At 37.8% G+C, this 27332-nt stretch overlaps 1 protein-coding gene across 3 annotated transcripts in view; it reads left to right on the top strand.

Moving 5' to 3' along the window:
- The first annotated feature begins 3064 nt into the window (after nucleotides 1-3064).
- Nucleotides 3065-27332, top strand: part of Psen1 (presenilin 1) — a 70521-nt gene continuing 46253 nt past the window's right edge. Inside the window, exons 1-3 of one of the 3 annotated variants that reach the window (XM_047538768.1) lie at nucleotides 3065-3193; nucleotides 10776-10857; nucleotides 10945-11084. In XM_047538768.1, the coding sequence (XP_047394724.1) occupies nucleotides 10998-11084 (87 nt within the window). In that variant the 5' untranslated portion in view covers nucleotides 3065-3193; nucleotides 10776-10857; nucleotides 10945-10997. Of the gene's footprint in view, nucleotides 3194-10732; nucleotides 10858-10944; nucleotides 11085-27332 lie in introns of all 3 variants that reach the window. The other 2 variants (XM_047538770.1, XM_047538769.1) reach the window with 2 other exon arrangements.

The raw sequence follows: 27332 nt of genomic DNA on the forward strand, positions 1-27332 counted from the left end.
GTGATGCATAAGACAGGATCCTCGATTACCTATCTAATTATGGCCAAAAATTAATTACACAAGGAATTATGGAACACCAGTACGTGTACAAAGTACTGTATGAATTATTGAAGTTGCCAGCCAACTTCAAGTCTGAGGGGAAGGAACCAATAGAAATGTTCTTCGCCCTTGTACAAATGGTCATCCAGCCTGTATATGGGATTCTGATTAATGGTCTAGAGTTGCATTATCAAGTAGTAAAAAATGGTTTCATACATAATGAAATTTAAAAGCTTAATTCTTCAGTCACAGAAGTCATATTTTAGGTGTTCTGGAGTCATAAGAGGTGGGGGCGCAGATGTTGTGGTGGTGCATTCCTGTAATCCCAGCGACTTGGGGGAGCAGGCAAAGCAGGAGGATTGTGAGCCTGTTCAAAAGCAAGATGCTAAAAAAAGCCAACCTCTTCAAAAGCAAGATGCTAGGCAACTATTTAGACTGTCTCTAAATAAAATACAAAATAGGGCTGGGGATGTGGCTCAGTGGTTGAGTGCTCCTGAGTTCAATCCCCTGTATCCGCCCCCCCCCCCCAAAAAAAAAAAAAGCTATGTGAGACTAAATTTCCTGTTATAATTTGTACTACTTGCATGTTATGTGATCAGTCATCATATGTAGCTAGTGGCTACCATGTTGGATGTCAGATTATAGAAGATTATCATGTTTTCACTTACATTGGACAGTGCTAATCTAGATACTAATATGGATTTAGGGGTAAAGTGTTTGTTGATTTTTTTTTTTTTTAATCCCAGCATAGAATTGAAGGCATTTTTAGCAAATTTTTTGTTGACACAATAAAGGTATTGTGAATTGAAGAATATTTACCAACAATTACTTTTCCTGCTTTCTTAAATAACAAAAGAAAATCTTAAGAGCACTTTACTTTACAAAAACAATGTGGATCATCTTTTCCCCTGTCAATTTACAGTGTTGGTAATTGTGCCCAAAGAGACTTGACTTATTTTTACTGTGGGTGGAAAAGCTATAGTTATTCATTCTGCTCAACTTATTGAGGCAAGTTTCTTAAGGGGATCCAAGTTCTTAGATAAGGAAATTAGATGTGGTAAAACAGCAACAAACAGTTAGAACCTGACACTAGAAGCAGACAGGTGTGGTGGCACGTGTCTGTAATCCCAGGTACTTGATAGGAGGAGACAGGAGGATTATGTTTGAGGCCAGCCTGGGAGATGTAGCAATACCCTGTCTGAAAAAAATTAAAAGAGCTAGGGACGTACCTCAGTGGTGGAGTGCTTGACTAGCATGCACAAAGCACTGGGTTCCATCTCTAGTGCCACAAGGTGGGGGCAGGAGAGCACATTAGAAAAGCTGTAAGTCATGTACTGTGCAGTTCTAGTTCTCAAGTTTGTGACAACACCCATCTTAAACCTTTGCTTTCTGTAGGTAAATATACTCTTATGTATTCTTTCAAGAAGACCTCCCTCACGTCACTTGCTCTTTTTGCCAACCACATTTCCTCTTTTTTTGTGCCTTCCTTAAGTATTTCCATTTTCTTCCCTCAGTCTGAAACATGTTTTAAGGAACACACACATTTTATCTTGGATCCTCTTTTTAATTACACTATTGAGATTCCAGAAAGAGTGTTTTATGTGCTCTCCAGATGTCTCAAATCTCCCTTAACCTTGTTTGTATCTCACCATTCCACTGATGGCTAGTGAAAGAGGTTATGTGTTAGTTTATCTCTTGGCACTATGGACATTTGCTCCCTGCCTGGATCACTTCACAGTGTCTAGGATATCGCTTTTGCCTCATTCAAGTCTGTCCCAGTGTCTTCATCAGTGTGCCCTGGACGTTCATATTACCACAAAGATGAAGGGATATAGAAAACTGGAAAAAGTTATCTGTTGTAGTTACTCATTCTCCACCTTTTAATGCCTTTTGTTTCCTTTTGCAAGAATGTTTTGACGTTGACTGTAAATAGTTGTCTTTGATAGAATAAAAATTTTTCGTGCACATAATTTTTAATGACAATAAATGGTGGTTTATTGTAGGACATTTCGCTTCAAGCTTTTGCCTGTAAATACACCATGAATGCCTTTGCACAAAATTTATGTATCAAGATTGCTTCTAAGAACAGCATTGTAAGACATCGCAATCAAAGAGACTGAACTAGTTCACAAATAGATGGGTTTTAGCCATGTTTCACAAATGTATAATAGAAGTCATATATGTAAGGCATTGTTATCAGCACGTGTGATATGTAAGTGAACAAACCAGGGAAAACACCCTTAAGATGTTTAAGGGGCAGGAGAGGTGAACGATTTTAAAGACTCCCTTTTATTTGTTGTTGCTTCCCCATTTTAAAATCCTGTTTAATGGAAAAGATCACCTAAGTATTGGAGCTATTGTGTGTTAATATTTAGGAAGTTGATTTATTGGAACAGTGTTGAGTGGTGGGCACGAAGAGGGAGGTAACTGTCTTTAACACAGCTCTATAAAGACAGACATGCAGAATTGACGTGACCAAGCAATACACTGAACTAGATATTGTTTAGGTTTGGGGATTACAAAAAGAAGACACTTTCTGCTCTTGAGAAGCGTCTCATCTAGGAATAGTAGTTCTCAAACTTGGGAACTGAACCAAGGAGGATGTTTGTTTTAAGATGCAGTTTCTCGGTTCTCCATCCACCGGAAGTTTTTGTTCATTGAGTGGGGAGAGGGTACAGATACTTAAAATCTTAGCTAGCATCCTCTTAATGGTGACGCGGCTGATCTGCATTTTGAGAAAACTACAAACAGGTACTACAGAGAAAATTTTGAGATGTTATCACTTTAAGGTTGGGAGAAACACGCTGGAACCCGGTCCACGTAGAAACTTTAGTCCTCCGCTACAGAGGAGCCTCGGATCCCTGACTACCTCCGACCCACGCCAGCACCCTAACCCGGTTGCTCCAGGTGCGCTAGGCTGGCTGTACTGCAGGGATCCCCCCACCTCCGCAGTCCTCGCGCACAGCCGGAAGCTCCGCCCCCCGGGGCAGGCAGCCAACGTCGCCAGGGCCGGAAGTGACGACATGTGAGGCCTCTAGGGCGGGGCCTGGGACGGGCAGCTCAGGGGGCCGCGATTTCACATCGGAAACAAAACAGCGGCCGCTGGGGAAGGAACCTCGGCTGGGAGCGGGTTGCGGCTACCGGGAAAGAGAAGGTGCGTGGTCGAGAGTCTGGGGAAAGAAAGGTGTCCCCCACCTGGTGTGGACAGAGGCGGCCGTAGACAAGGCCCGGTCCTTTGTCGCCCCGGGTTGCGGAGCCGGTGTCCTCGAGGATGAGGGGCGGGGCGCGGCCGGGTGGCGACCGAGGAGCCCCGCGTGGGAAACAAGGAGGGGCGGCCGGTTTCTTGGGCTCCCGGCGCAGCGCGCGGTCAGGTTGAAGTTTCCCCTCCGAGCTTTGGCCCGGAAATGCTGTCTTCCCGAAGGCACCTCAGGGCGCAGGTGCTTGGGACGGGGATTGACTGTCTTCCCTGGAATGGAGCAGGAGAAAGAGGAAGCGCCCTGGGCTGAGCTGGGCCGGCTTGAGCAACTGGTGAAACTCTCGCGCCTCGTGCCCTGTGTCCTTGTCTAGAAGTGAGTGGCACTCAGGGCCAAGTACCTCACGCCTCACTTGCCACGCGGAAAGCCGGTCTGTTGCTTTTTCCTTGATCGGGACTGTCACGAAGCATGTGTCTGATGCTGGCATGTGTCTGCATTATTTGTTTTTTCTTCCCTCATTCTTTTCATGTGCGTGGCACTGTTGTGCTTAAGAGCTTTGCTTTAGGTACATCAGTTTGGTAGTGGAGGCTGAACGGCTAAGAGAATTGAGGTGACTCTTGGTTAATTCAGGTGAGATATAATGAAAGTTCAGTCTGCGGTGTTCAAATAACTTAGAAGAGGAAAAAAAAAAAAAAAAAAAAAAAAAAAAAACCCTGAACTGACATAAACCAGTTGAGCAGGAATGACATGTGAAGTTGATTAGGAGGTTTTAAGTGTACAGGATAGGAGTCAGTATCTCAGAAGTGAGGAAGTTAGGAGGAAAGAACTAAAAAAGCAGGACCAGGAAGTGGTTTGGATGTGTCACTTTTAAAGTGTCAGCAGGTGAAGTGTCCTGTGGCCAGGAAAGAAGCAGTAAACCTGAGTCACTACCAGTTAATGGTGGAATAGTGGCGGATATACCTAAAAGAAGGAAAGGAAGGAGGAGGCCAAAGACAGACTAGGGAACATTTTATAATGAGGGGGCAGAACAGAGTGAGGAGGCAGCTGAGGAGAATGAGGATGGTAGGAGGGGAACCACAATAGTGCAATGTCAAAAAAGCTGAGGAGGGGAGGGAAGCTTCAGGAAGGAAGATACTGTCAGGGAGTTCAAGGGTTAGGCCTGGTGTAGTAGAAAGAACAGAAAATTTAGAGCAGCACTGTTCAGTAGAAACATAATGTGAGCCACAAATGTTAATTTTAATTTTGGAATAGACATTTTTAAAGGTAACAACAAACAGGTGAAATTAATTTGAATGGTATTTTATTGACCTAATATCTACCATTTTTGCTTCAGTGTGTAGTCAATGTAAAATTTACTCGTTTGTCTTCCCTCCTAGATAGTAAGCTCCTTAGGTAGATAAAAGCAATATCAGAATTCATAGTATCCCCAGTATCTGTCACAGTTTAGCCAGACATGGCGGTCCATGCCTGTTATCCCAGCTGCTTGGGAGGCTGAGGCAGGAGGACCACATGTTCAAGGCCAGCCTGGGCAATTTAGTGGGACCTATCGTAAAATAAAAAATAAAAAGGGCTGGCAGTGTAACTCAGTGGTAAAGTGCCCCTGGGTTCAACTCCCAGTACATAAAACAAGGAAAAATAGAAAAATAAAAATAAAAAGACCATTCATATGTTTCACTGTAGTCTTAATAATGTGCTTGGTTTTGTGTTCCTAAGACTGTGGGGAACCTATATAATGTGATATTTGTGTCATATGTCCTTTACAAAAACCAAAAAATCTGAATCGTAATCACAGTCCTAAGGGTTCAGATAAGGGATTATGGGTTTTCTTAGTTCATCTTTGTTGCATCCTGAGCCAGCATCACCATTATTTTAAAACAAGTTGCTACAGTAACTCTACACAGTTTACCTCCCCCAAACTCAGCAGCTTAGAGCATTTATTCTCACTCAAAGCTCTGCTTCAAGATGTAGGTGTGTGAATAATATGGGACCATTCTGATTTGCTTGTCTTATTCTGGGGCCCCCAGCCCAGCTGAAGGGGCAGGAGCTACCCATGGTGAGCTTAAGACAACAGCAGAAGTACAAGACAGCCAGGTGGTGCATGCCTGTAATCCCAGCAACTCCAGAGACTGAGGCAGGAGGATCACAAGTTTGAGGCCAGCCTCAAAAACTTAGTGAGACCCTGTCTCAAATAAAAAAGGGCTAGGGATGTAGCTTAGTTTTAAAGTGCCTCTGGGTTCAATCCCTGGTATGTACAAACAAACTAGCAAAATCCAACTATAATTAATCAATTGGTATCTAAACTTTTCACCTTAACTTTGCAAAAAGAGAAATGCCTCTCACCATCTGAGAATGCTCAAGAGCTTATATAAAATGGTGTTGTATTTGTATATAACCTACACACATCTTCCTATATACTTTAAATCATCTCTAGATTCTACCTAATATAATGTATATGCTATGTAAATAGTTGTGTTCTTTAGGGAATAATAACAGTAAAGTCCATACGTGTTCAGTATGGACAATTCTTTTATTGTCAGATATTTTCTGTCTGATTGGTTGAATCTGAGGATGCTGGACCTGAGGATATGGAGGGCTGTTTGTCTTTCCCTGGGGATGCTAGGAAAGGGAATGAATATTTGGTGAATAATAATCTAATCTACCACAGATGGTTCACAGAGGTGGAGTGGGATGGAAGGAGGCCCAGAAAATCACTAAATAGGATGCATCACTGTCCTTGCTCTTTTTAGCACTTACCACTTTGAAAAACTCTTCAGAGGCTGGCAAATGATTTACTCTTAACCTCTTAAAATTCAGAAGTCTTCCCAGGATGTGACCCTGAAGTGTTTAATTTTAAATTATTTTTTTATTAATTTCAATTACAGAATACTGTTTAGAGTGTGGTTACATTTATTACTGGATGTGAGTCTTTAAATACCCAAATAGAGGCTTTCTCCACCCACCTGTGTAATCAGAACTTGAGCTGCCTGTCAGGGAGGAGCTGTCAAAGTGACGCCAAGAGTGATGAAATACTTTCTTTGGTATCAGTCAGAAACTGATTTGGTTCTTAAAAACTTTTTAGCATTACAATGCAGATGTGGCAAAAAATACTTGTAACCTTTTCTAAGTGAAAGAGAAACTGTTCAAGTGGCTTAGCCATTAAAACAAATCACAAACCATTTGTGGTAGAGCAGCTCATGACTAAGTCTCATGAAGATATTTCTGTACAGTACCAGTTTTTTGTTTATCTCCAATTGAAGAAAGAAATGGTACAAAAAATTAAGTAACTGGTGTTCTATAGGAGCTTGAGATTTAGTTGTTACCTTGGAAATGTAGTGAAAGGGAGGGAAATATATATATGTACATGTGTGTGTATATATATGTATGTATGTGTGTGTATATATGTGTGTGTGTGTGTGTGTGTGTGTGTATATATGTATATATATTTCTTTCTGGAATGCTGAAGGACAGAGAAGGTATCCAATTGGACAAATTTTTCTCCTCTAAGCTTTAAGGTTATTTGTGGTTCTCCTGGGGCTTTTTTAGTCTCTTTTTGTAAAGTAGGAGGAAATTCTCATTGCTCGTGGGACAACATTTTCTCTCCTTTTGTCTGCTTGAGCAAGTGTTTTGAGAGAAAGGAAATGGATGGCAGTGAATTCAAGTGCTGCCCTCTGTCAGTCTTCACAGGTGGCCAGAGAGGCAAGCACCTATCGACTTCTGTCCCTCCTCCTCCTTCTGCAGTGCAGGTCACATGAAAGATCTTCTCTTCCCAGCTACTATCCTTTTGGGTTCAGAGGGCTGAGCTGAAAATGTTATAAAATCTAAAGAGTGTCTTTTGTCATGTTGCCTGAACAGTGGGGTCATTGACCTTCTCCATGCAGTCATCAATTGCTTTCAGCTGCTACTGGACCAGAATCAACTCTGCTTGGCCTACCCCTTTGTACCAACAGTATGTGTTTGTTCTCCAGGCCTGACTGGGCCCTGCTGCTTGCCTCTGCTTCCTTCTGAGCTCCATGTGAAGCCAACTCTTCCAGGGATGCTCCCCTGTAACATTGTGATCTTCAGAGCATCAGGGGAGGCCTGCAATTTCTCTGGGTGACTGGAACACCCCTGGACTAGACATCCGGTGGCTTGGGTTCTAGAACTGACTTTCTAATTCACTTGCTTCTTAACCAGCTCAGGCAAATGCCTTCATCTTCCCTAAGAGTTTTTTATTTGTTGTTGTTTGTTTTTTTGTTTTTGATTTTTTTACATGAATATACAGATTCTTTTCCTCATGTTTTTCTTAAGAATCAAATGGAATGATTGTGAAAATAACTTTGAAAATAGTATTGATATGCTAAAGCCACTACCTTGTTATTGATAATTCTTGTAAGATTTGTCTGAAAAAACTTCAGTATGATGATCAGTTTATATCATCTATAGTGATGATTATAGGGGTCTAGTAATAGTTGAAAAGATCCTGCATAAAGATTAAAAAATGGAAACTTTGAATCAAAATGATCAGACCTCATTTCAGCTTTTAAAAAAATAATACTGGGACTATATATGGAGAATGGTTTTGGCACTTTAGGTTTTAATTTACAGTTAGAGCAATTATTGAAGTTGAGGATCTCATTTACTTGTAAGCAGTAGGTTTTACTAATAAAAATCAGTGCAGTATACCTTTCAGTGCAGTATACCTTAACCCTTATTACTATAAACTCCTAGAGGGCAGAGATGGAATCTTATAAAGACAATAGAATATAATAACCAGTTGCTTTGTTTGCCAGATATAATGTGGTCAAGTTAATTAACTTCTGTCTGCCATGTTGTTTTCATCTGTAAAATGAGTACAGTGAATGTAATAAGTTTGCTAAATCTCAGTGTTTGAGTTTTGTTGGGAAGAAGTAGACAGTGTTTGTCTTATTTAGTGAATAAATAACCACTTATTGTGTATTTTTCTAAATTTATAGTACAAGGTTATTCTGATCTTACATAGTAAATGGATAATCACTTTTCTCCTACTTTTATTTTACCAGAATATAATATACTTTATTCCATTTATTTGCCTTTTATTTATGTTTGCCTGCATTACCCTGTCTTGCCTTTTCCCTTTGTTTCATTTGGCTAACACTACCTTGTTTACTATTTTGTTTCTAAAGTATCATATAAGAAGATTAATGACAGATTTCTAAGGGTTTTCTTTAATAGACCTGTACTTACAATGATATAGTTGTCAGAGCAGCTAGTGGACATAACTGTTAAGAAATTTTCTGATTTGACATCTTAAGGCAATTTGGGGTTAGCTGAGTGCTGTACTTTTAAGTGTTTTTGTGGAAAAGAATGGCATAATATATACTGTGCTTATCACTAATTGTACGCTAATGTTAACATTTCAACCACACAGTTAACTTAAAAATCTAGCCAGGCATGGTGGTGAGTACCCGTAATCCCAGAAGCTCAGGAAGCTGAGGCAGAAGGGTTGCAAGTTCAAAGCCAGCCTCAGTACATTAGCAAGGCCCTAAGCAATTCACTAAGACCCTGTCTCTAAATAAAATATAAAAAAGGGCTGGGGATGTGGCTCAGTGTTAAATGCCCCTGGGTTCAATCCCTGAACCAAAAAATAAAAACACCAAAAAAATAAAAAATAAAAATAAAAAAATAAATGAAATCTAGGGATTTAAGGTGAAGACATTTACTTTGAATACTTATGTTCTTTGAAAACAGAACTCTTCTATCTACCTCTCTTTTGAGTATGCTAATAGCATATTGATAGATTTTTATTTTGTCTGTATTCAAAGATAAAACCAAAGGTATGAATAGCTCTAAATATAGATTTACTCCTACAGAAATTGATTTGGAGTTTTAAATTGAAGTAATTGTTGTCTCTGCATTCATTTTCAGTTCATTTTATTTTAAAACATTTACATTGATCATATCTTAATGCTAATTTGCAACTCCCGGATCCCATGCCTGCTGGCTGTAGGCTGAGGGGAAGGGAGGAGAATGGTGGACATGGTATATAAGAGCGTGTAGGATAGACAGGAAAGCCTAGTTGGTTGGGAGGTCGACATGAGGGACTGAGGGTGTGGCTCAGTGGTAGTGCAGGTGCCCTAGCATGCAGGAGGCCCTGGGTTAGGTCCCCATCACCCTGCGACCCTCATGATTGAATGACCCAAATATAGGTAAAATGAGGGCTAATTTTTTACTAAAGGGAAAAGGTGCTTTATGCATTTTTTATGACAAATCATTAGAAGAAAAAAAAAAAGAAATATTTAGAGGGTAGAGAATCCTGAAGTTGAAACAGGACATTGACAAGATGCTTTTTAATGTAAATATATACATGATAATGTTTTGTTTTATTTGTTTTGTTGTGTTTGGTTTTGTGGTGCTGGGGGCTGAACCCAGGGCCTCATGTAGGCTAGGTAGTTGCTCTATCCCTAAGTTACACCGCTAACCTCTATAATAGTGTTTTAGATATTATATATTAGTATAGTCCAGGATACTTCTTAGGTATGTAAACAGATTTTTCTCTTCTGTATTTGTGAAGAGTATCTATGAAAAGGTGAAGTTGGAGTCCTAAAGGATTGACTGGCAGAACTAAAGGCAGCCAGGCAAATTGGAATGTGGCCTCTACAAGGCTGAAGTGTGAGAGACAGTCGTGTCTGTAAGGAGCTGTGCCAGGTGGCAAAGAAGAGACCTGGGGCTGGGAGTCAGAAGTCTGTGATTCTTGTCCTCTTCTGCCTGACTGTATGTCCTTAAGCAAGTCACTGAATTTCTCTGGGTCCCTTTCTATTTTTTAATTTTTATTTTATTGACTTATTTTTTGGTGCTGGGGAATGAACCCAGGGCCTGAAGCATGCTAAGTACACACTCTGCCACTGAACTATACCCTAACCTTTCCTCTGCTTTACAAAACAGATGTTACTTGTCAACTGTGCCTTGGGGCATTGTATTAGGATAAGATAATAGAATTTTGCAAAATTAAAAATAACTATACAAATGTTTTGTTTTGTTTTTGTGATGGTGGGGTTTGAACCCAGGGCATCATGCATGCAAGTGTTCCACCACCAAGCCACACCCCCAGCCCATAGACATGAAGATATAAAAATTAAGTTGCAGTGGGACATGCCTTTAATCCCAGCAGCTCAGGAGACTGAGGCAGGAGGATCGCAAGTTAGAAGCCCGCATGGGCAATGTAGAGAGACCCTGTCTCAAAATAAAGAGGGCTGCAGATGTAACTCAGTGATAAAATGCCCCTGAGTTGATCCCCACTACCACATCCACTCTGTATATTGATTGGAGTGATTAGCATGGAAAAAGAAGTGTTAAACCTTCCTTAAAATCTTCTCTCTTTGCTTTTAATCTGAAATAGTTGAGTATCTTTGTATTTGAGAGCTCATTGTCAAAAGAGTGCCTTGAGCTGACAGTACTTCTCTCAGTCACAGGTCATGGCAAATTATCACATTTCTGGTTTGCAAATTGGCCTTGTATTTAATTAGTATGAATTGATTTTTTAGGACTTGACCAACTAGGGGGTGATTTGGTTAAATCCCATTTCAGATCTGATACGGGAGCCTGCAAGTGACAACAGCCTTCGAGGTCCTTAGACAGCTTGGCTTGGAGGAGAACACATGAAAGAAAGGTTTGTTTTTGCTGAATTTTAATTTTTAAAAGAATTTTAAAAATAAAAGTATAATTGTAATGCAAAAGTTCTGTTTTTCCCTTTCAGAGCCCCAAGAAGCTTTGTTTTCTGTGAAAAAGTATTTCTATACAGTTGCTCCAATGACAGAGTTACCTGCACCCTTGTCCTATTTCCAGAATGCACAGATGTCTGAGGACAACCACCTGAGCAATTCTGTACGTAGCCAGGTACAGTGTCAGCCTCCGAAACTTCCCTTGCCAGATTGTGGGTTCAGATTTCATCCTTCTCACTTCCAAGAGATGCTAAAGGGGAGGGGTAGGCATTTTCTATTATGCTAAATGTGTATTTGTGAACTTCAACTGAGGGCAAAGCACTGTACCCTTTGGTGCTGGGGGACACACGGCGAGTGTTTTTTTTTTTTTTTTCCCCTTGGTGCTGGAGATCAAACCCATGGCTTCCTTCACACTAGTCAAGAGCTCTACCACTCATCTACACTCCTAGCTTTGCAAGGCTGTTTAAGACATAGATGTTGATGCATTTCCTTCCTGGCTCAGATATCACCTCAATTGAAGCCTTCTCTAACATCCTGAAGTATAAGCACGTCACAGTTCACATTTTACCTGTCTTGCTCTTAGTCTTCTATGGGCTGAGTGCATTTTATTTACTTTTCCCAGTATCTGGTACAGTTCCTGACAGTGCTTAGTAAATGTTCATTGACAAACGATTGCACAATGTGATGATTAAGTAGAAAAGTCCTGAGTTCAAAGGAGGGAGTCAGGTAAGGGCTGTGATATGTGGCATGGGACATGGAGACTCTTCACTGGTTACACACAGAGACATCAAATCTGCCTGCAAACCCATTAGCTAATCATTACAGATTAAGTGCAGACTCCACTGAAGTCTTGTGAGATGATTAGAGAATTGGTAGGATTTTTAGAAGGTAGAGTCAGAATGAAGGAAAACAAGGCTAACTATAAGCTCTGCAGGGGCTGCCTTCTGGGCTAGTGTGTACTTGTAACTAAAAGCAAGCGCAAAGGGCTGATCATTTACCAGCGAGATCTTCAGAGGGATAGTCCATAGAATGGACAAACTAGAGGATTAGATGGCCTGGAAATTTTTTACATTCTGATGGTTTAGGATTCCTCACTTTTCTTATCTGTAAAAGTAAATGATTTACTAGATAATCTCAAAATTCTCTTCATATACATAAATAATTTTTATTAAATAACACTATGCATGTTTTAAAACTATATAAATGTGTGTAAAAGTTGTAAAGGGAAGTTCCTATGTCTTTGAAATTTAAACATGTAAATATATGTTTAGTTTTGGGAATTGATGCATATATACATGTAGTTCTTCATTTATTTTCTCTCGTGTAAATATAAAAATTAGTGTTTATGAATATTTGGTATTTTCCAATTTTCACAGTAACTAGCAGTGCTGCAGTGACATTCTGATTCATTAATCCTTGGGCACGTGTTGAGTTTCTCAAGAATAGTTTTTGTGATTCAGTGTATGGATCTTAAACTATATTTACAATTGCCAGAATGCTCTCCAAGATGATTTTATGTCAGGAGCATACTTATTTTGTATTTGTCCTTTTTAGTTACACATGACAGTAGAATGTACTTTGACATATCAGACATACATGAAGTATAACTTCCCATTCTTGTGGTTGTACATGATGTGGAGTTATTTCCGATTCATTCTACTGTCTTTCCCATTCCCATCCCCCTCCTCATTCCCCGCTGTCCAATCTGGTGAACCACCCCCCCCCACCACCACCACCTATTGTGAGTCAGCGTCTGCATATCAGAGAACATTCAACTTTGGATTTTTGGAATTGACTTATTTCACTTAGCAGGATATCCTCATGTTCCATCCATTTACTAGCAAATGCCATAATTTTTCAGAATATATTGTAGAGTCCTTTCTTTAACATCCTTGATAGTCATGGATATTGTCTAAATTATTGCCTGTTTGATGGACTTAAAATGGTATCTTATTTATTTATTTTATTACTTATATTTTTTATTTTTGATGCTGGTATTGAACCCAGGGCCTTGTGCATACTGAGCATGCACTCTACCAATGAGCTCTATTCCCAGCCTTCATGCTCTTTAAATTGTATGTTCCTAATTATGAATAAGGTTGAACTTTTTTCTTTACTTTTCTTTCTTTTTTTAATCTGTTTGTTTTCTTGGTTTTGGGGGGTTTTTTTTGGTGTCGAAACCCGGGAAGTTTGAACTTTTTTCTTATGCTTATCGGACACTTCTGTTTTCTCTTTTTGTGAGTTGTGCCTTTATGTTATTTGCCCATTGCCATTGCCCATTGTTTTTCTTACTGATTTTATAGAAACATATTTTTTGGTGGGGGGGTGCTTATCTCATGTTGAGTGTATGCTTTTTATATATATATTTTATCTGAGTCTTAGTTTCCTTTTGTTTATGGTGCATAGTTTAAATGTTTTAAGTAAGAGAATTGATCTTTAAAAATGTGTACGTACTTAGCTGGGTTTGGTGGCACATTCCTGTAATCCACACATTCCTGTAATCCCAGCTATTTGGTAGGCCAAGACAAAAGGATCATAAATTCTACATCAGCCTGGGAAATTTAGCAAGACACTGTCTCAAAAATAAAATTAGAAAAAGTACTGGGGTATAGCTCAGTGGTAGAGAATCCCTGGGTTCAATCTGTAGTACTGCAAAAAGATAAAAATAATGATGGTGATGATGATGATGAATGTATTCATAGTTTTTCAATTAAAAATAGTTTAAAGGCTGGGAAGATAGCTCAGACGGTAGAGTGCTTGCCTTGTAAGCACAGGGCCCTGGGTTTGATCCCCAGCACCAAAAAAAAAAAAAAATAGTTTAAGAGCTGGACATGGTGGTGCTTGCCTGTAATCCCAGTGACTCAAGAGACTGAGGCAGGAGGATTGCAAGTTTAAGGTCAGCTTGGGCAACTTAGGGAGACTCTCAGCATCTTAGCAAGACCCTGTCTCAAAATAAAAATAAATAAAAAGGTCTGGGGAATGCTGCTCAGTGGTAAAGCACCCCCAGGTTCAATTCCCTGTAAAACCGCCCCCCCCCCCCCCCCGTAAAAAAAGTTTAAGAAAAATATTTATTATAGATTTGGCATCCCTAATATGGAAAAAAAAAAAGAAAAGAAAAGAAACATCCTTTTTGTATCTTACAAAGACTGAACTAAAGTACTCAACCCAAAATTTCTATGTAGTCATCTGTTCAACTATTTTGTCATTGTATCATTTGTGTATACTGGAAAAATAAGAGAAGAAAAAGATGGGTAATCTTGACAGTTTTCCCTTTTATTTTCCAAAGGTTCTATCATACAGTTGCCTCATCTCATAATTAAAAAAAAAATGTTAGAAAAGGAAAATTTTTTTAATATGAGGAAAAGTCACAGAAAGGCAATATGCTATCTGAGGAGTCTGTGGAAAGAAGGCAGACATTCAAGGGCTTCTCTGATGTCCGAGTGGAACAATGGGGAAGTTAGAACAGCTGATGTAAAGAAATCAAAAAAGCTTGATATTGTGGAGCATTTGAGGGCACCCTTTTTGGTAATTGGAGTTCATATTATACCCTTGTCATCAATAAAAGCTTCAGTTATGTCTTTTAGTCTCTATTTTAAAAGAACTGAGGGGCCGAGTGGATGGTTTAGTGGTATAACGTGGGCTTAGCATGAGCAACTGGTTTCTATCTCCAACACTAAAAACAAAAATAAAAGATTGAAATGTTTATAATGCACTTATAGAAAATTTATATCAAAAAATTTTAAAGTATTTGCATTATCCTTTAAGTTTTGATTATCTGGAAAACTAACTCTTATAAAACATCTTGATCCCTGCCAGTGCCAGATGAGAGGGGTCGTTGCGTTGTTCTCATTGTTTGACTTTTTGGAATTCTTTTACTTTTTAGTGTTTGTTCACCAAATCTAGGTAGTAAATCCCCTAAAAGCAAAGTTTATTTCTGAGCTGCCTTTAGATTTTAATGGACACCAATACAAATCTCCCAACAAAAGAACAAAGAAGTTTTGAAGTTTTTCCCTCATGCTAGCAAGAGAAATTTTAAGATTTGATAACTGCAAATAAGTCTGAAGTGAATCATATCAATTGCTAAGAACTTCATCTTTCCCACAGAGGTTTTTTGAGCCCTGTCTTCTCGGGGTGCACTTCCTTAGCCATCTCATATCCCTGCTCTGGCTGCCATGTTACATCTGCACTGCTCTCAAGATGTGGGGCATATCTATAATTGTTATGTAGAACTTGTATCAACTGATAGCTTGATCTGTCACAAGAGCCCAGTGAAGAATCCATTTTATTATTTTCCCTCAGGAATATGCATCTTGCTTCCCTAGAGATGGCATCCAGGTGAAGGTTTCACTGTCTTCCATTCCTTTACCTTCCACCTCCAACTATAAGCTAGCATGGTCTTCAGTTAGTTTTAGCTTTTGGTTGACTGTCTTCAGGGACTGAAGATAGACTGACTAATGATTCAGCTGTTTCTGAAAAAGGGCAAAATGCACAAGTTGTGAAATAGCTCAACTTCTTTGTTTATAAATTGGGTATTAAAATAACTCTCATAAGAACACTGGGCATTTTTCTATAGTTTGTCTATCAGTAGACAATAGATTTTTATCTGTCATAATCCTTTGATTTACTTTCTCTATATTAAAGTAATTTATAGGGTTTTATTTTTGTGTTGCAAAATTTTGACAGGAGAGATCTTTTTCCTTGACTTGTTATACTTTTGCTAGATGTCAGCCTCCATTCCATTTCTGCAGATATTATAGGATATGCTGAATCCAGACTGTTACAGGACTGGAATCTGCCAGGAAACTGAGGCAACACAGAGACCTCCTTCAAACCTGATTCTTGTGATCAAACCACAAAGATTTCAGACATGTTGCCCAGAGTAGCAGGCATGAATTTATTAGAAGGGATAGGAAAGGGGAAAGGGGGACAGATACTCTCAAGGGAGAGAGTGGGTCCTCTCAGAGAGGTGAGGGGCAGTGCTTCTCTCCTGCCCTCCAGTTTTATTGGGGATCCCATCGAAGTTTCCAGAGTCCCACCTGGTCTTGGTTTTGACTTTTGACTAGCCAGATAACCACTGCCATAACAACTTGAGGTCACTTTACTATGCTGGCTGGCTCTAATTAAAACCTGTTCTTACAGATTTTATAGTTAGGGGGAATTATCCTTATCTGCCTGAGTTCTGGGATCTGGTCTGTGTAAGGGTCACAAAAGTCCCCCTGTTTAGGATATCATGTTCTTATAGTCATTTCAGCCCTGCATTTCTCCTGCAGATAACAGGTTGTTTGCTGCAGAATATAACATACTTGTGAATTTAAGCCAGGCAGGGCTACAAGTAAATTGTTTTTTTTTTTTTTTTTAACTTTTAAAATTTTTATTTAATAGACTATATTTTTAGATGGTTTTAATTTACACAAAAAAATGAGAAATAGTACAGAGTTTTCCCATATATGCCAATTTCCTCTATTAACATCTTAACATTAGTATGGTAACTGTTACAATTAGTGAACTGATGTGGATACATTATCATTAAGCAAAGTCTATATTCACATTCCTTTGGTTGTTTTTTTTTTTTTTTTTTTTTAACTTTTAATGACCTAATTTTATTTTTTAGAAAATGCTTGAAACATTTTTCTCTATCATTTATTGAAAATCTGTTTCAGAGATAAAATACAGAAATATCATGTACAATGAGGCATGTTGACTTTTATTTTCCTAAGTATGTAAGAGTAATGTCTAAGATAAGATAATTTTTATCTCATAAATATATAATAAGATATACTTCTCTAATTTAAATCCTTAGCTCTTGCATAAAAGTAAATTAATTCTGTAATACACATTCATTTGTATGTGCAAGAATATGCACTATGCCCTTGTAATGGTTAAACCATGAAATAAACTAGTTGACCATTAATAAAGGATTAGCTTTAAAGATAGTCTGATAATTTATTTCATGAAATATTTTTGTATTTTATTAAAATGTCAAAAATAATTTTAAAAACTTAATGGTTATCATTATATACTGTCAAATTTTTAAAAAAGCAGAATATGTTATGAATAATGTGATATAAACTTACTTTATGCAGAAAGCACAATAAACAAAAGGTATTATCACAAATAGTAGATATCAGGATTTGAACAAATCTGTGTTACTTCTATGTTTAGAGAAAAAAATTTTACGTAGATTTTAAAAATTACAAATTAGGGCCTTCTGTTCCCCAATAATGTTAATGACATGTATTATTTATAAACTATTAGGTGAGGTGTTTGGGATTGATTAGTAATTACCTTAAATTCTGAAAACCAAGAAGCCCCTGAGTTTCATATGAAGAAATTAACATTTTAATAATGCAAAAGTATATTAAACAAAACTATAGGAAAGAAATGAAAGGCCAGCAGGTATTGCTCCATTCTTTCTTACACTTAATTCACAGTGTGTTCCACATCATTCTATGCATTAATTTTTGTTGTAGTGGAAGAACCAGGGATTGAACTCAGGGCACACAACCACTGAGCCACATCCCAAGCCCTATTTTGTGTTTTTTTTAGAGACAGGGTCTCACTGAGTTGCTTAGCACCTCACTTTTGCCGAGTCTGGCTTTGAACTCAAAATCCTTTTCATCCTCCCGAGCTGCTGGGATTACAGGTGTGCACCACCATGCCGGGCTGAGTTAACTTTTTTTTTTTTTTTAATTTATTTTTATTGTAAACAAATGGGATACATGTTGTTTCTATTTGTACATGGAGTAACAGCATACCATTTGCGTAATCATACATTTACATAGGGTAATGATGTTTGATTCATTCTGGTATTTTTTGCTTCCCCCACACCCCTCCCACCGCTCTTTTCCTTCTATACAGTCCCTCCTTCCTCCATTCTTGCCCCCCTCCCACCCCTCATTATGTGTCATCATCCCCTTATCAGCGAGATCATTCGTCCTTTAGTTTTTTGAGATTGGCTTATCTCACTTAGCATGATATTCTCCAATTTCATCCATTTGCCTGCAAATGCCATAATTTTTTATTCTTTATAGCTGAGTAATATTCCATTGTATATATATACCACAGTTTCTTTATCCATTCATCAATTGAAGGACATCTAGGTTGGTTCCACAGTCTGGCTATTATGAATTGAGCAGCTATGAACATTGATGTGGGCTGTATCTCTATAGTACGCTGATTTTAAGTCCTTTGGGTATAGGCTGAGAAGTGGGATAGCTGGGTCAAATGGTGTGTCCATTCCAAGTTTTCTAAGGAATCTCCACCCTGCTTTCCAGAGTGGCTGCACTAATTTGCAGCCCCACCAGCAATGTATGAGTGTACCTTTTTCCCCACATCCTCTCCAACACCTATTGTTGCTTGTATTCTTGATAATTGCCATTCTGATTGGGGTGAGATGAAATCTTAGTGTAGTTTTGATTTGCGTTTCTCTTATTACTAAAGATGGTGAACATTTTTTCATATGTTTGTTGATTGCTTGTAGATCTTCTTCTGTGAAGCGTCTGTTCATATCCTGAGCCCATTATTTGTATTCTTGGTGTAGAGTTTTTGAGTTCTTTATATATTCTGGAAATGAGTGCTCTATCTGAAGTATGAGTGGCAAAGATATTCTCCCACTCTGTAGGCTCTCTCTTCGCATTGCTGATAGTTTCCTTTGCTGAGAGAAAGCTATTTAGTTTGAATCTATCCCAGTTATTGATTCTTGCTTTTATTTCTTGTGCTATGGGAGTCCTGTTAAGGAAGTCTGATCCTAAGCCAACAAGGTGAAGATTTGGACCTACTTTTTCTTCTATAAGATGCAGGGTCTCTGGTCTGATTCCAAGGTCCTTGATCCATTGTGAGTTGATTTTTGTGCAGGTTGAGAGATAGGGGTTTAGTTTCATTCTGCTGCATATGGATTTCCAGTTTTCCCAGCACCATTTGTTGAAGAGGCTATCTTTTCTCCATTGCATATTTTTGGCCCCTTTGTCTAGTATGAGAAAACTGTATTTATTTGGGTTTGTGTCCATGTCCTCTATTCTGTACCATTGATCTACCTGTCTATTTTGGTGCCAATACCATGCTGTTTTTGTTACTATTGCTTTGTAGTATAGTTGAAGTTCTGGTATTGCGATACCCACTGTTTCAGTCTTCCTGCTAAGGATTGCTTTAGCTATTCTGGGTTTCTTATTCTTCCAGATGAATTTCATGATTGCTTGCTCTATTTCTGTAAGGTACATCATTGGGATTATAATTGGAATTGCATTGAATCTGTATAGCACTTTTGGTAGTATGGCCATTTTGACAATATTAATTCTGCCTATGCAAGAACATTGTTTTTTAAGAGAAAGCTTGTGGGGGGTCAGCACAGTGGGCCCATTTTATAGAATTATTCCTTTAAGCTCATGTGCCCACCACTCACATCTCTCTGTCCTCCATCACCAATGAAATTGAAAATGTAAACTTCACAATAGTGAAAATTAATGGTTTTGATTTGGTATAGATTTACATCTTTTTATGGATCAGCTGGAACTGTTCTGCTTTTCTAAGATATAGAAGAGTAAAATTTTTGGAAAGAAATCCAAAAGTAGTTTATATTGTTATTTAAGCCTTATGAACTATATCTTACAGCCTGATTCTCAAACTTTAATATGCCTTGGAATCCAGTTCCTGGAGGAAATGTTATAACATTCTCTGGCCCCAAACCAAATTCCTGATTTGTACATCTGGTATGGGGCCAGAATTTGTATGTCTGACCAGTTGCCATGTTTTGCCAATGTTTCTGCTCCAGGAACTGTAATTTGGGAGCAACTGCATTTGCATAAAGAACTAAAATGACATTAGAGAAAAACAATTAGATTTGTAAGTTCAATTTTCAGTGTTCTATTCATATTAGTTTATCCTGACCACATTTCTTAGTCCTTAAGGAAATAAATTGTCAATAGCTATTTGATTTAGAGTAGAAAATAATCAGTCATTTGTTGAAAGACCAGGAATGATTTGCTATATGAAAGCAATTGCTGAATAACATTTATGTTAATCTACCTTCAGCTGCCAAATTGACATTAAAATGTGTCTGGTCTTTATAAATGAAGGTCATCCACAATAATCTTTCCAGATGTTGAAACACTAGATGCAGAGAACTTTAGTAAATTGTTAGCTAATCACAGACTAGCAGAAATTATGTTATTTCCTGGATGATGCTGGATCACTTTTGAGTGTGAGAAATCTATAAAATTAAAAAAAAAAAACAAAAAAAAACAATCCTAACTCTATAAATTGGGACCTTGAGAAGAGAAAAATTTTAAAAATTTTTTGAATTAGATCTCAGATCCCGACATCCTAACAGTGTACTATTTGAAATAATGAATCTGTTTCCTTAGTTATGTCAAAGTGAAATGTGGGGGAAAAAAAAGAGCTGAAAATCTTGTTGACCTCTAGAAGATTGTGCAAGCTTTTGCTTGACAGTATAGTGGGAAATCTTAGGCACATATCTTAAAAATTTGTCAAGAAACTCTAACAAGCCTAATACAACAACCCCATAAATGTTAAATATTATCTCTAACCAGTTACGTCAGTTGTTCGGGGAAAGGACATCCTACCTTGGCGTGGGGAATGGTTACACTTCTGACTCCAGGGAATCGCAAAGCTTGGGCAGGTGCCGGCTGGACTTCTGTGTGTTGTTGGAAACATATTGCCTGTGATTAAAAATGTTTTCAAGTTTTCCACTTAACTTGCCAGTCCTTTGGTTAAGTTACTCTTCTAATTCATCCAGTAGTGCAAGCTTAGGACACCTCATTTCTAATTGTAGAAATCCAGACAATAAAGTCTTAAATAGTATTATTCTTTATTCTTTTTGTGATGCTGGGGATTGAACCCAGGGACTGGTGCATGTTCGGCCAGTCCTCTACCACTGAACTGCATCCTAGCTCTATATGTGTGTATGTTGAAAAACATTAGCATTTGAGGGATTGTGAAAATAAGTTTTTGTTTTCCTTGTAAAATCAGTACCTAAGTTTGTATTCAGTTACACAGAATTATAGATTTGAGTGTGGCAAAAACTGCCATGAACAAAGTCAAAAAAACAGATTAGGGCAAAGACTTATAATGCATAATGACACAGGATAATACTTTTTGATTCAGCATTTCCACTTCTAGAAATTTATAAATACATTACCATAAGACTGTCAAGAAATATAGATAAGAATTTTAATTAAGGGTTAGGGATATGGCTCAGTGATAGAACATTCGCCTATCATGTGTCCCTAGATTCCATCTTCAACACTGGAAAAAAAGCATTATTTGTAGCAATGAGAATTTGGAGATGATCTCATATCTTTATCATTGAGGCATTGGTTACTTAGGGTTTTCCCAGTTAATAGTACAAGGGTATGGCTAACAGAAAGGTTTCTTGATTAAATTGTCTCACTTTGAATCTCTGTTCTAGAACTTCTGAGTTCTATGATCTTTGGCAAATTATCTGTTCTTGTTAACCTTTTGTTTCTTTATCTTTTAAATGCAGTTTATAATAAATTTAAAGAATTTTAAGATTAAGATAATTCATAGGATAGGTCCAGCACATACTTGTTCATTAAATTATCAAAATTGTCAATATTATTATTATGCTGCTATTATATTTAATAATGAGGTATACTTATATGTCCAGCATAGAAAGATATTGAATACATTAAATGATAAAAGTAAATTGTAGGGGCTGGGGAGATAGCTCAGTCGGTAGAGTGCTTACCTTGCAAGCACAAGACCCTGGGTTCGATCCCCAGCACCCCCCCAAAAAAAAAAAGTAAATTGTAGAATATTTAAAAAAAAATCTAAACATGATAATGTGCATGGTGGTGCATGCCTGTAATTCCAGCAACAGGAGACTGAAGTAGGAGCTTCATAAGCTCAAGGCCAGCCTCAGCAATTCAGTGAGACCCTGTCTCAAAATAAAATTGAAAAAGGGCTGGGGATGTAACTCAGTGATAGAGCACCCTTGTGTTCAACCCCCTAGTAACAACAACAACAAAAATCTAAAAGTGTGCCAGGTACAGGGGTGTTCAACTGTAGTCCCAGATACTCAGTATGCTAAGGAGAATCTGAGGGTTGCTTGATTCCAGGAGTTTAAGACCAGCCTGGGCAACATGACAAGACTCCATCTCAAACAAAACAAAATAAATCTTAAAGTGTTGCTCACCAAGTTCATATTGTGGGTCAGATGCAATTAGAGAGGATACTTTCTGTGTTGTAAACTTTTGCTTATAACATTTCTTATAGAAATGATTTTTTAAAAATCCAGACAGATATACTTTTGTTTTAAAAATACCTCTATACTCTGTTGCATGAGAAATAACCTTCCCATTTGAAGGTCCATGGGCCTTGTGTGGCTGGACCTGTACTTGCATCATGTTCTAAGAGTGCATGCCTGTAAATGAAGCCCTGATAAAATGCTGCCAAAACTCTGAGGAACCTGGCTCTGAGAAACTAACCTCCCACCCACTCACCCTTCCCACAGGACCTCGCCCTCCTTGAGACTCACAGCATTTATGTAGTGAGTAATCTTTCTCTTTGCCATTGAAATAAAATCACTTATAATGGCTACAATACTGGTTTTTCTGAGCTTTAAAAATAGTCGTTAAGAGCAAAACTGTGGAGACAGGGTTAGATCAAGGGTTAGGGAAGAGAGAGGAACACAAGTTTTTTAGGGCAGTAAAAATTTTCCTGTGTGGTACTGGCAGTGGTAGATAGGTATCATATACGCTTGTCCATTCCTGCAGAATGTACACCAAGACTGAACCCTACTGGGCCCCTGTGGGCTTTGAGTGGTAATGACATGTGAGTATTGGTTCATCCATTGTAATAAATGAACTACTCTGGTGCCATGCTGTTGATAGTGGAAGGGGCTGGCTATGCACACATGTGACAAGGGGTTTGTGGGAACCCTACTTTCTGGTTTGTTTTGCAGTGAACCTAAAACTTATTTAAATTCTCTTTTTGAAAGAAATGAGCTATCAAACTACACACAAAAGCCTTTAAGTTCCTATCTTTTAAGAATACATACTAAAATATTTATGAAGAAAATTATATACCTGAGATTTGCCTCAAAATAAAGTGGATGAAAGAAGAGAAACAAGATTACTTCTGATAGTACTTGTTTGAACTTTTTCCATAATGAAAAGATTTTAAAAAATTTTTTTGAGTTGTAGGTGGACATAATACCTTTATTTTTTAAAAAATTTTTATTTGTTCTGATTAGTTATACATGACAGCAAAACGCACTTTGATTCATTGTACACGGATGGAGCACAACTATTCATTTCTCTGTATGTGATGTAGAGTCCATACTATTTGTTCATTCGTACAGGTACTTAGGTTAATGGTGTCAGTTTTTTTTCACCATCTTTCCCACCCCTTGCCCCCTTCCCTCCTCTCACTCCCCTCTGCCCAGTCCAAAGTTCCTCCATTCATCCTCCCCGCCTTATGGATCAGCTCTACATACCGGAGAAAACATTTGACCTTTTTTGGGGGGATTGGCTTATTTTGCTTAGCATGATATTCTCCAACTCCATCCACTTCCCTGCAAATGCCATAATTTTTTCTTCTTTAAGGCTGAGTAATATTCCATTGTGACAATGCCTTTATTTTATTTATTTATTTTTATATGGTGCTGAGGATTGAACCCAGTGCTTTAGGTGTGCTAGGCAGGTGCTGTACCACTGAGCCACAACCCCAGCCCCAAAATGTTTTTTTAATTAGCCTTGAAAATAATGCTATGCCTAAATCATTCTAATTTTAAGCTACTAAGATTTTTCATTTTGTAAATCTCTCATATTTCTATTATCATCTTCCTCTCATTCTACAATTTTCAAAACACCTATATACCTCTTTTTGATAAAAACATTATTTTAAAAATTGCTTTATCGTGATATAATTGGCATATAGTAAACTAGACATATTTGAAGTACATAATTTGCTAAGTTTTGACATATGTAAATACCCTTGAAACCACCACAGCAGTCAAGATAGTGAACATACCCATCAACCCTAAAAGTTCCCTCTTGTTCCTTTTGTAATCTCTTCCTCCTCTCCTCACCTCTTCCCAGGCAACCACCGACACAATTTTGTCACTATATTGTGGTTTTTGTCTCCTAGAATTTTATACAAATGGAATCATGCAGACTTTTGTCTGGCTTCTTTCATTAAGAATAATTATTTTGATATTTATCAGTGTTAAATATCAATAGTTTATGTAGTTTATTCCTTTTTATCCTTGAGTTGCATTCCATTTTAAGTATATACCATGTTTTGTGTTTTTGTTCATTTTCTTGTTTGGGCATTTAGGTTGTTTTCTAGTTGAGACAAAGTACTATGAATATTCATGTACAAATCTTTGAACAAATGCTTCATTTATCTTGGGTGAAGTCTTAGGAGTCGAATATGAACTAATATGGTAGGTCATTTAATTTGTTAAGATACTACCAATTTTCCAAATTGTATAATTTTATGTTCCTGCCAGCAATGTATAAGAGTTCCAGTTCCTCCACATCTTGTCAGTACTTCACACAATCAGTCTTTAACTCAGCCTTCTAGGATGTATGTAGTAGTATCCCATTGTGGCTTTAATTCACATTTCTCTAATGAATATTGGTGTTGAGTGTCTTTTCATGCATTCGTCATGTTGATATCATCTTTAGTGAAATGTCTATTCAAATCTCGTCTATTTTAAAATAACTTTATTGGATTTTGAAAGTTCTTAATATTCTGGATTCAAGTCCTCCATAACACACACACACACACACACATATATATATATATACACATTGGTAAGTTTTTTCTCCAGTGTTTGACTTGTCTTTTTATTGGTGTTTTTTTTCTTCCTTCCTTCTTTCCTTTCTTTTTTTTTTTTTTAATAGCAGAAGTTTTAAACATTGATGAAGTCCCTTTTATCAGTTTATTCTTTTGAGGATTCTCTAAGAATTATTAGCCTAATCCAAATTCTCAAAAGTTTTTTCCTTCATTTTTTTCTGTAAGCTTTATAGTTTCATGTTTACATTAGGGCTGTGGCTGCGCATTGTGGCACATGCTTATAGTCTCATCTACTTGGGAGGCTGATGCAGGAGGATTACATGAGCCCAGGAGTTCAAGGCCAGCCTAGGGAACATAGCAAGACCTGGTCTCAAAAACAAATTATGTTTTAGTCTGTGATCCATTTTGAGTTGATTTTTTTAAAAATATGATTCAAGGTATGGATCAAGTTCTTTGTTTTCCATATGTACATTCAGTTGTTTCAACCCCATTTTTTGAAGAAGACTATAGTCTCCAATCAGGTACCTTTGCATCTTTGGTAAAAATCACTTGTTCATTAATGTCTGGGTCTGTTCCTGGGCTCTCTGTTCTGTTTCATTGGTCTGTTTATTTTTGTGCCAATACCGGGTTTTCATGATGAACTATAACTATAGATTAAGTGATAAATAACATGTACGATTTAACCATTTTTATGTACCATTGAGTATTAACTGCATTCACATTGTTGTGTACCAGATCACTAGAACGTTTTTCATGCAGAACTGAACCTGTACCCATTGAACAACTCCTCATATCCCCTTCCTCCAACCTCTGCAGTCACAATTATACTTTGTGTTTCTGTGAGTTTGACTACCTTGTTTAACTCATTTAAGTGGAGTCATAACACTCTTTGTCTTTTTGTGACTTGCTTATTTTGTGACTTAGCATGGTGTCCTCAAAGTTCATCCCTACTATAGCAGGTGACAGAATTTTCTTTTTTGTGTGTTTGAGATGGGGTCTTACTGCTTACCCAGGCTGGTCCTGAACTCTAGGCTCAAGTGATCCTGCCACATCAGCCTTCTGAATATAGCTGGCACTATAGGCATGTACCACTGTACCAGGATAGGATTTTCTTTTTTAAGACTGGATAATTTGTCTCGTATTTATTTGCCACATTTTCTTTATTCATTTATTTGCTAATGGACATTGGCTGATTCTTATTCTGGACCATAGTGAATAATACTATGGTGAGCTTTAGTGTGCAAATAGCTCTTCAGATCCTGTTTTCAACTCAGTTCTTTGGGATTGCTGGATTACATATTAATTCTGTTTTTAAATTTTTGAGATCCCTCTATATTATTTTCCTCCTATACATTCCCATCAGCAATGCACAGGAGTTGCATTTTCTTCATGGCATCGCCTGTTTTTAATTTTCTGGTGAGTTTTTTGCTTGTTTTGTTTGTTCATTTTACAGTGCTGGAGTTCCAGCCCATGACCTTAAGCATGCTAGAAAAGCACTGTACTCCTGACCCTAAACCCTTAGCCCCTAGTTTGTTTTTTTATGGTGGCCCTCCAAATGAATGTGAAGTACATTCTCTAGATATATTTTGTAGGTATTTTCTCTCATTTTATAGGTTACTTTTTAATCTGTTGATTGTGTAATGTTATGTGCAGTTTTTAAGTTTGGTGTAGTCCCATTTGTCTACTTTTGCTTTTATTCTTTAATTTCTCTTAGCAGTATTTTGTAGTTTTCAGTGTGCAGGATTTGGGGGACTCCCAAGACCACCGTCAGGTTCAGTAATGCATTGGAAGAATTCACAGAACTCCCAAAAGCTTTTATACTCATGGTTATAGTTTATTATAGTCAAAGGATAAGGATACAGCTTAACCTTAGCAATAGAAGAAGGCACTTAGGCAGGGTCCTGGAGGCAAGAGGCACAAGCTTCCATTTGTCCTTTCCTAGCAGAGTTGCATAGGTAGTGCTTAATTCTCCTGGCAACAAGCTTTGACAGTACTCTTAGAGTTTTGCCAACCAGGGAAGCACACCCAACCTTGGTGTCCAGTGTTTTTATTGGAGATGGGACACATAGACAGGACCCTTGTTCTCTAGCACCTTCAGAGGCCAAACTGATACTGTGATCCAAAGCCCCACCATTGATCACATTTTTAGCATAAAATAGCTGGTTTTACCCAAGACCTCTTAAAAATATAGACAGTCTTACTTCAAGAACTAGGCAGAGACTGAATCTTTTTTTTGGCATGTGCAGGGTTTGAACAACCCTCCTGTGCTGAGTTAATCCCTTTACAATAGGCCTTTCACATCTTTTCATCCTTTAGTCTCAGCTCAGATGTTACTTCCTCAGAGAGGTATTTTCTGGTCATATTGTTCAAAAGTAGACCCATCCCATGTGCTCTCTACCATCCTGTTTATTCCTTTTACAGTGCTATCTCACTCTATAATTATCTGATTATCTGTCTCGGTTTCAAAGTCGTACACAAGAGCAGGGACCTTTATCTTTTAATTTTGTATTTTTTTTTTTTTTTTTAGTTATACATGGCAATGAAATGTATTTTGACATATCATACATACCTGGAGTATAACTTCCCATTCTTGTCGTTGTACATGATGTGGAGTTACCCTGGTTGTATATTCATATAAGAACAT

The sequence above is a fragment of the Sciurus carolinensis genome, chromosome 2 (genome assembly GCF_902686445.1).
Source record: "Sciurus carolinensis chromosome 2, mSciCar1.2, whole genome shotgun sequence".
Classification (NCBI taxonomy): Eukaryota; Metazoa; Chordata; class Mammalia; order Rodentia; family Sciuridae; genus Sciurus; species Sciurus carolinensis.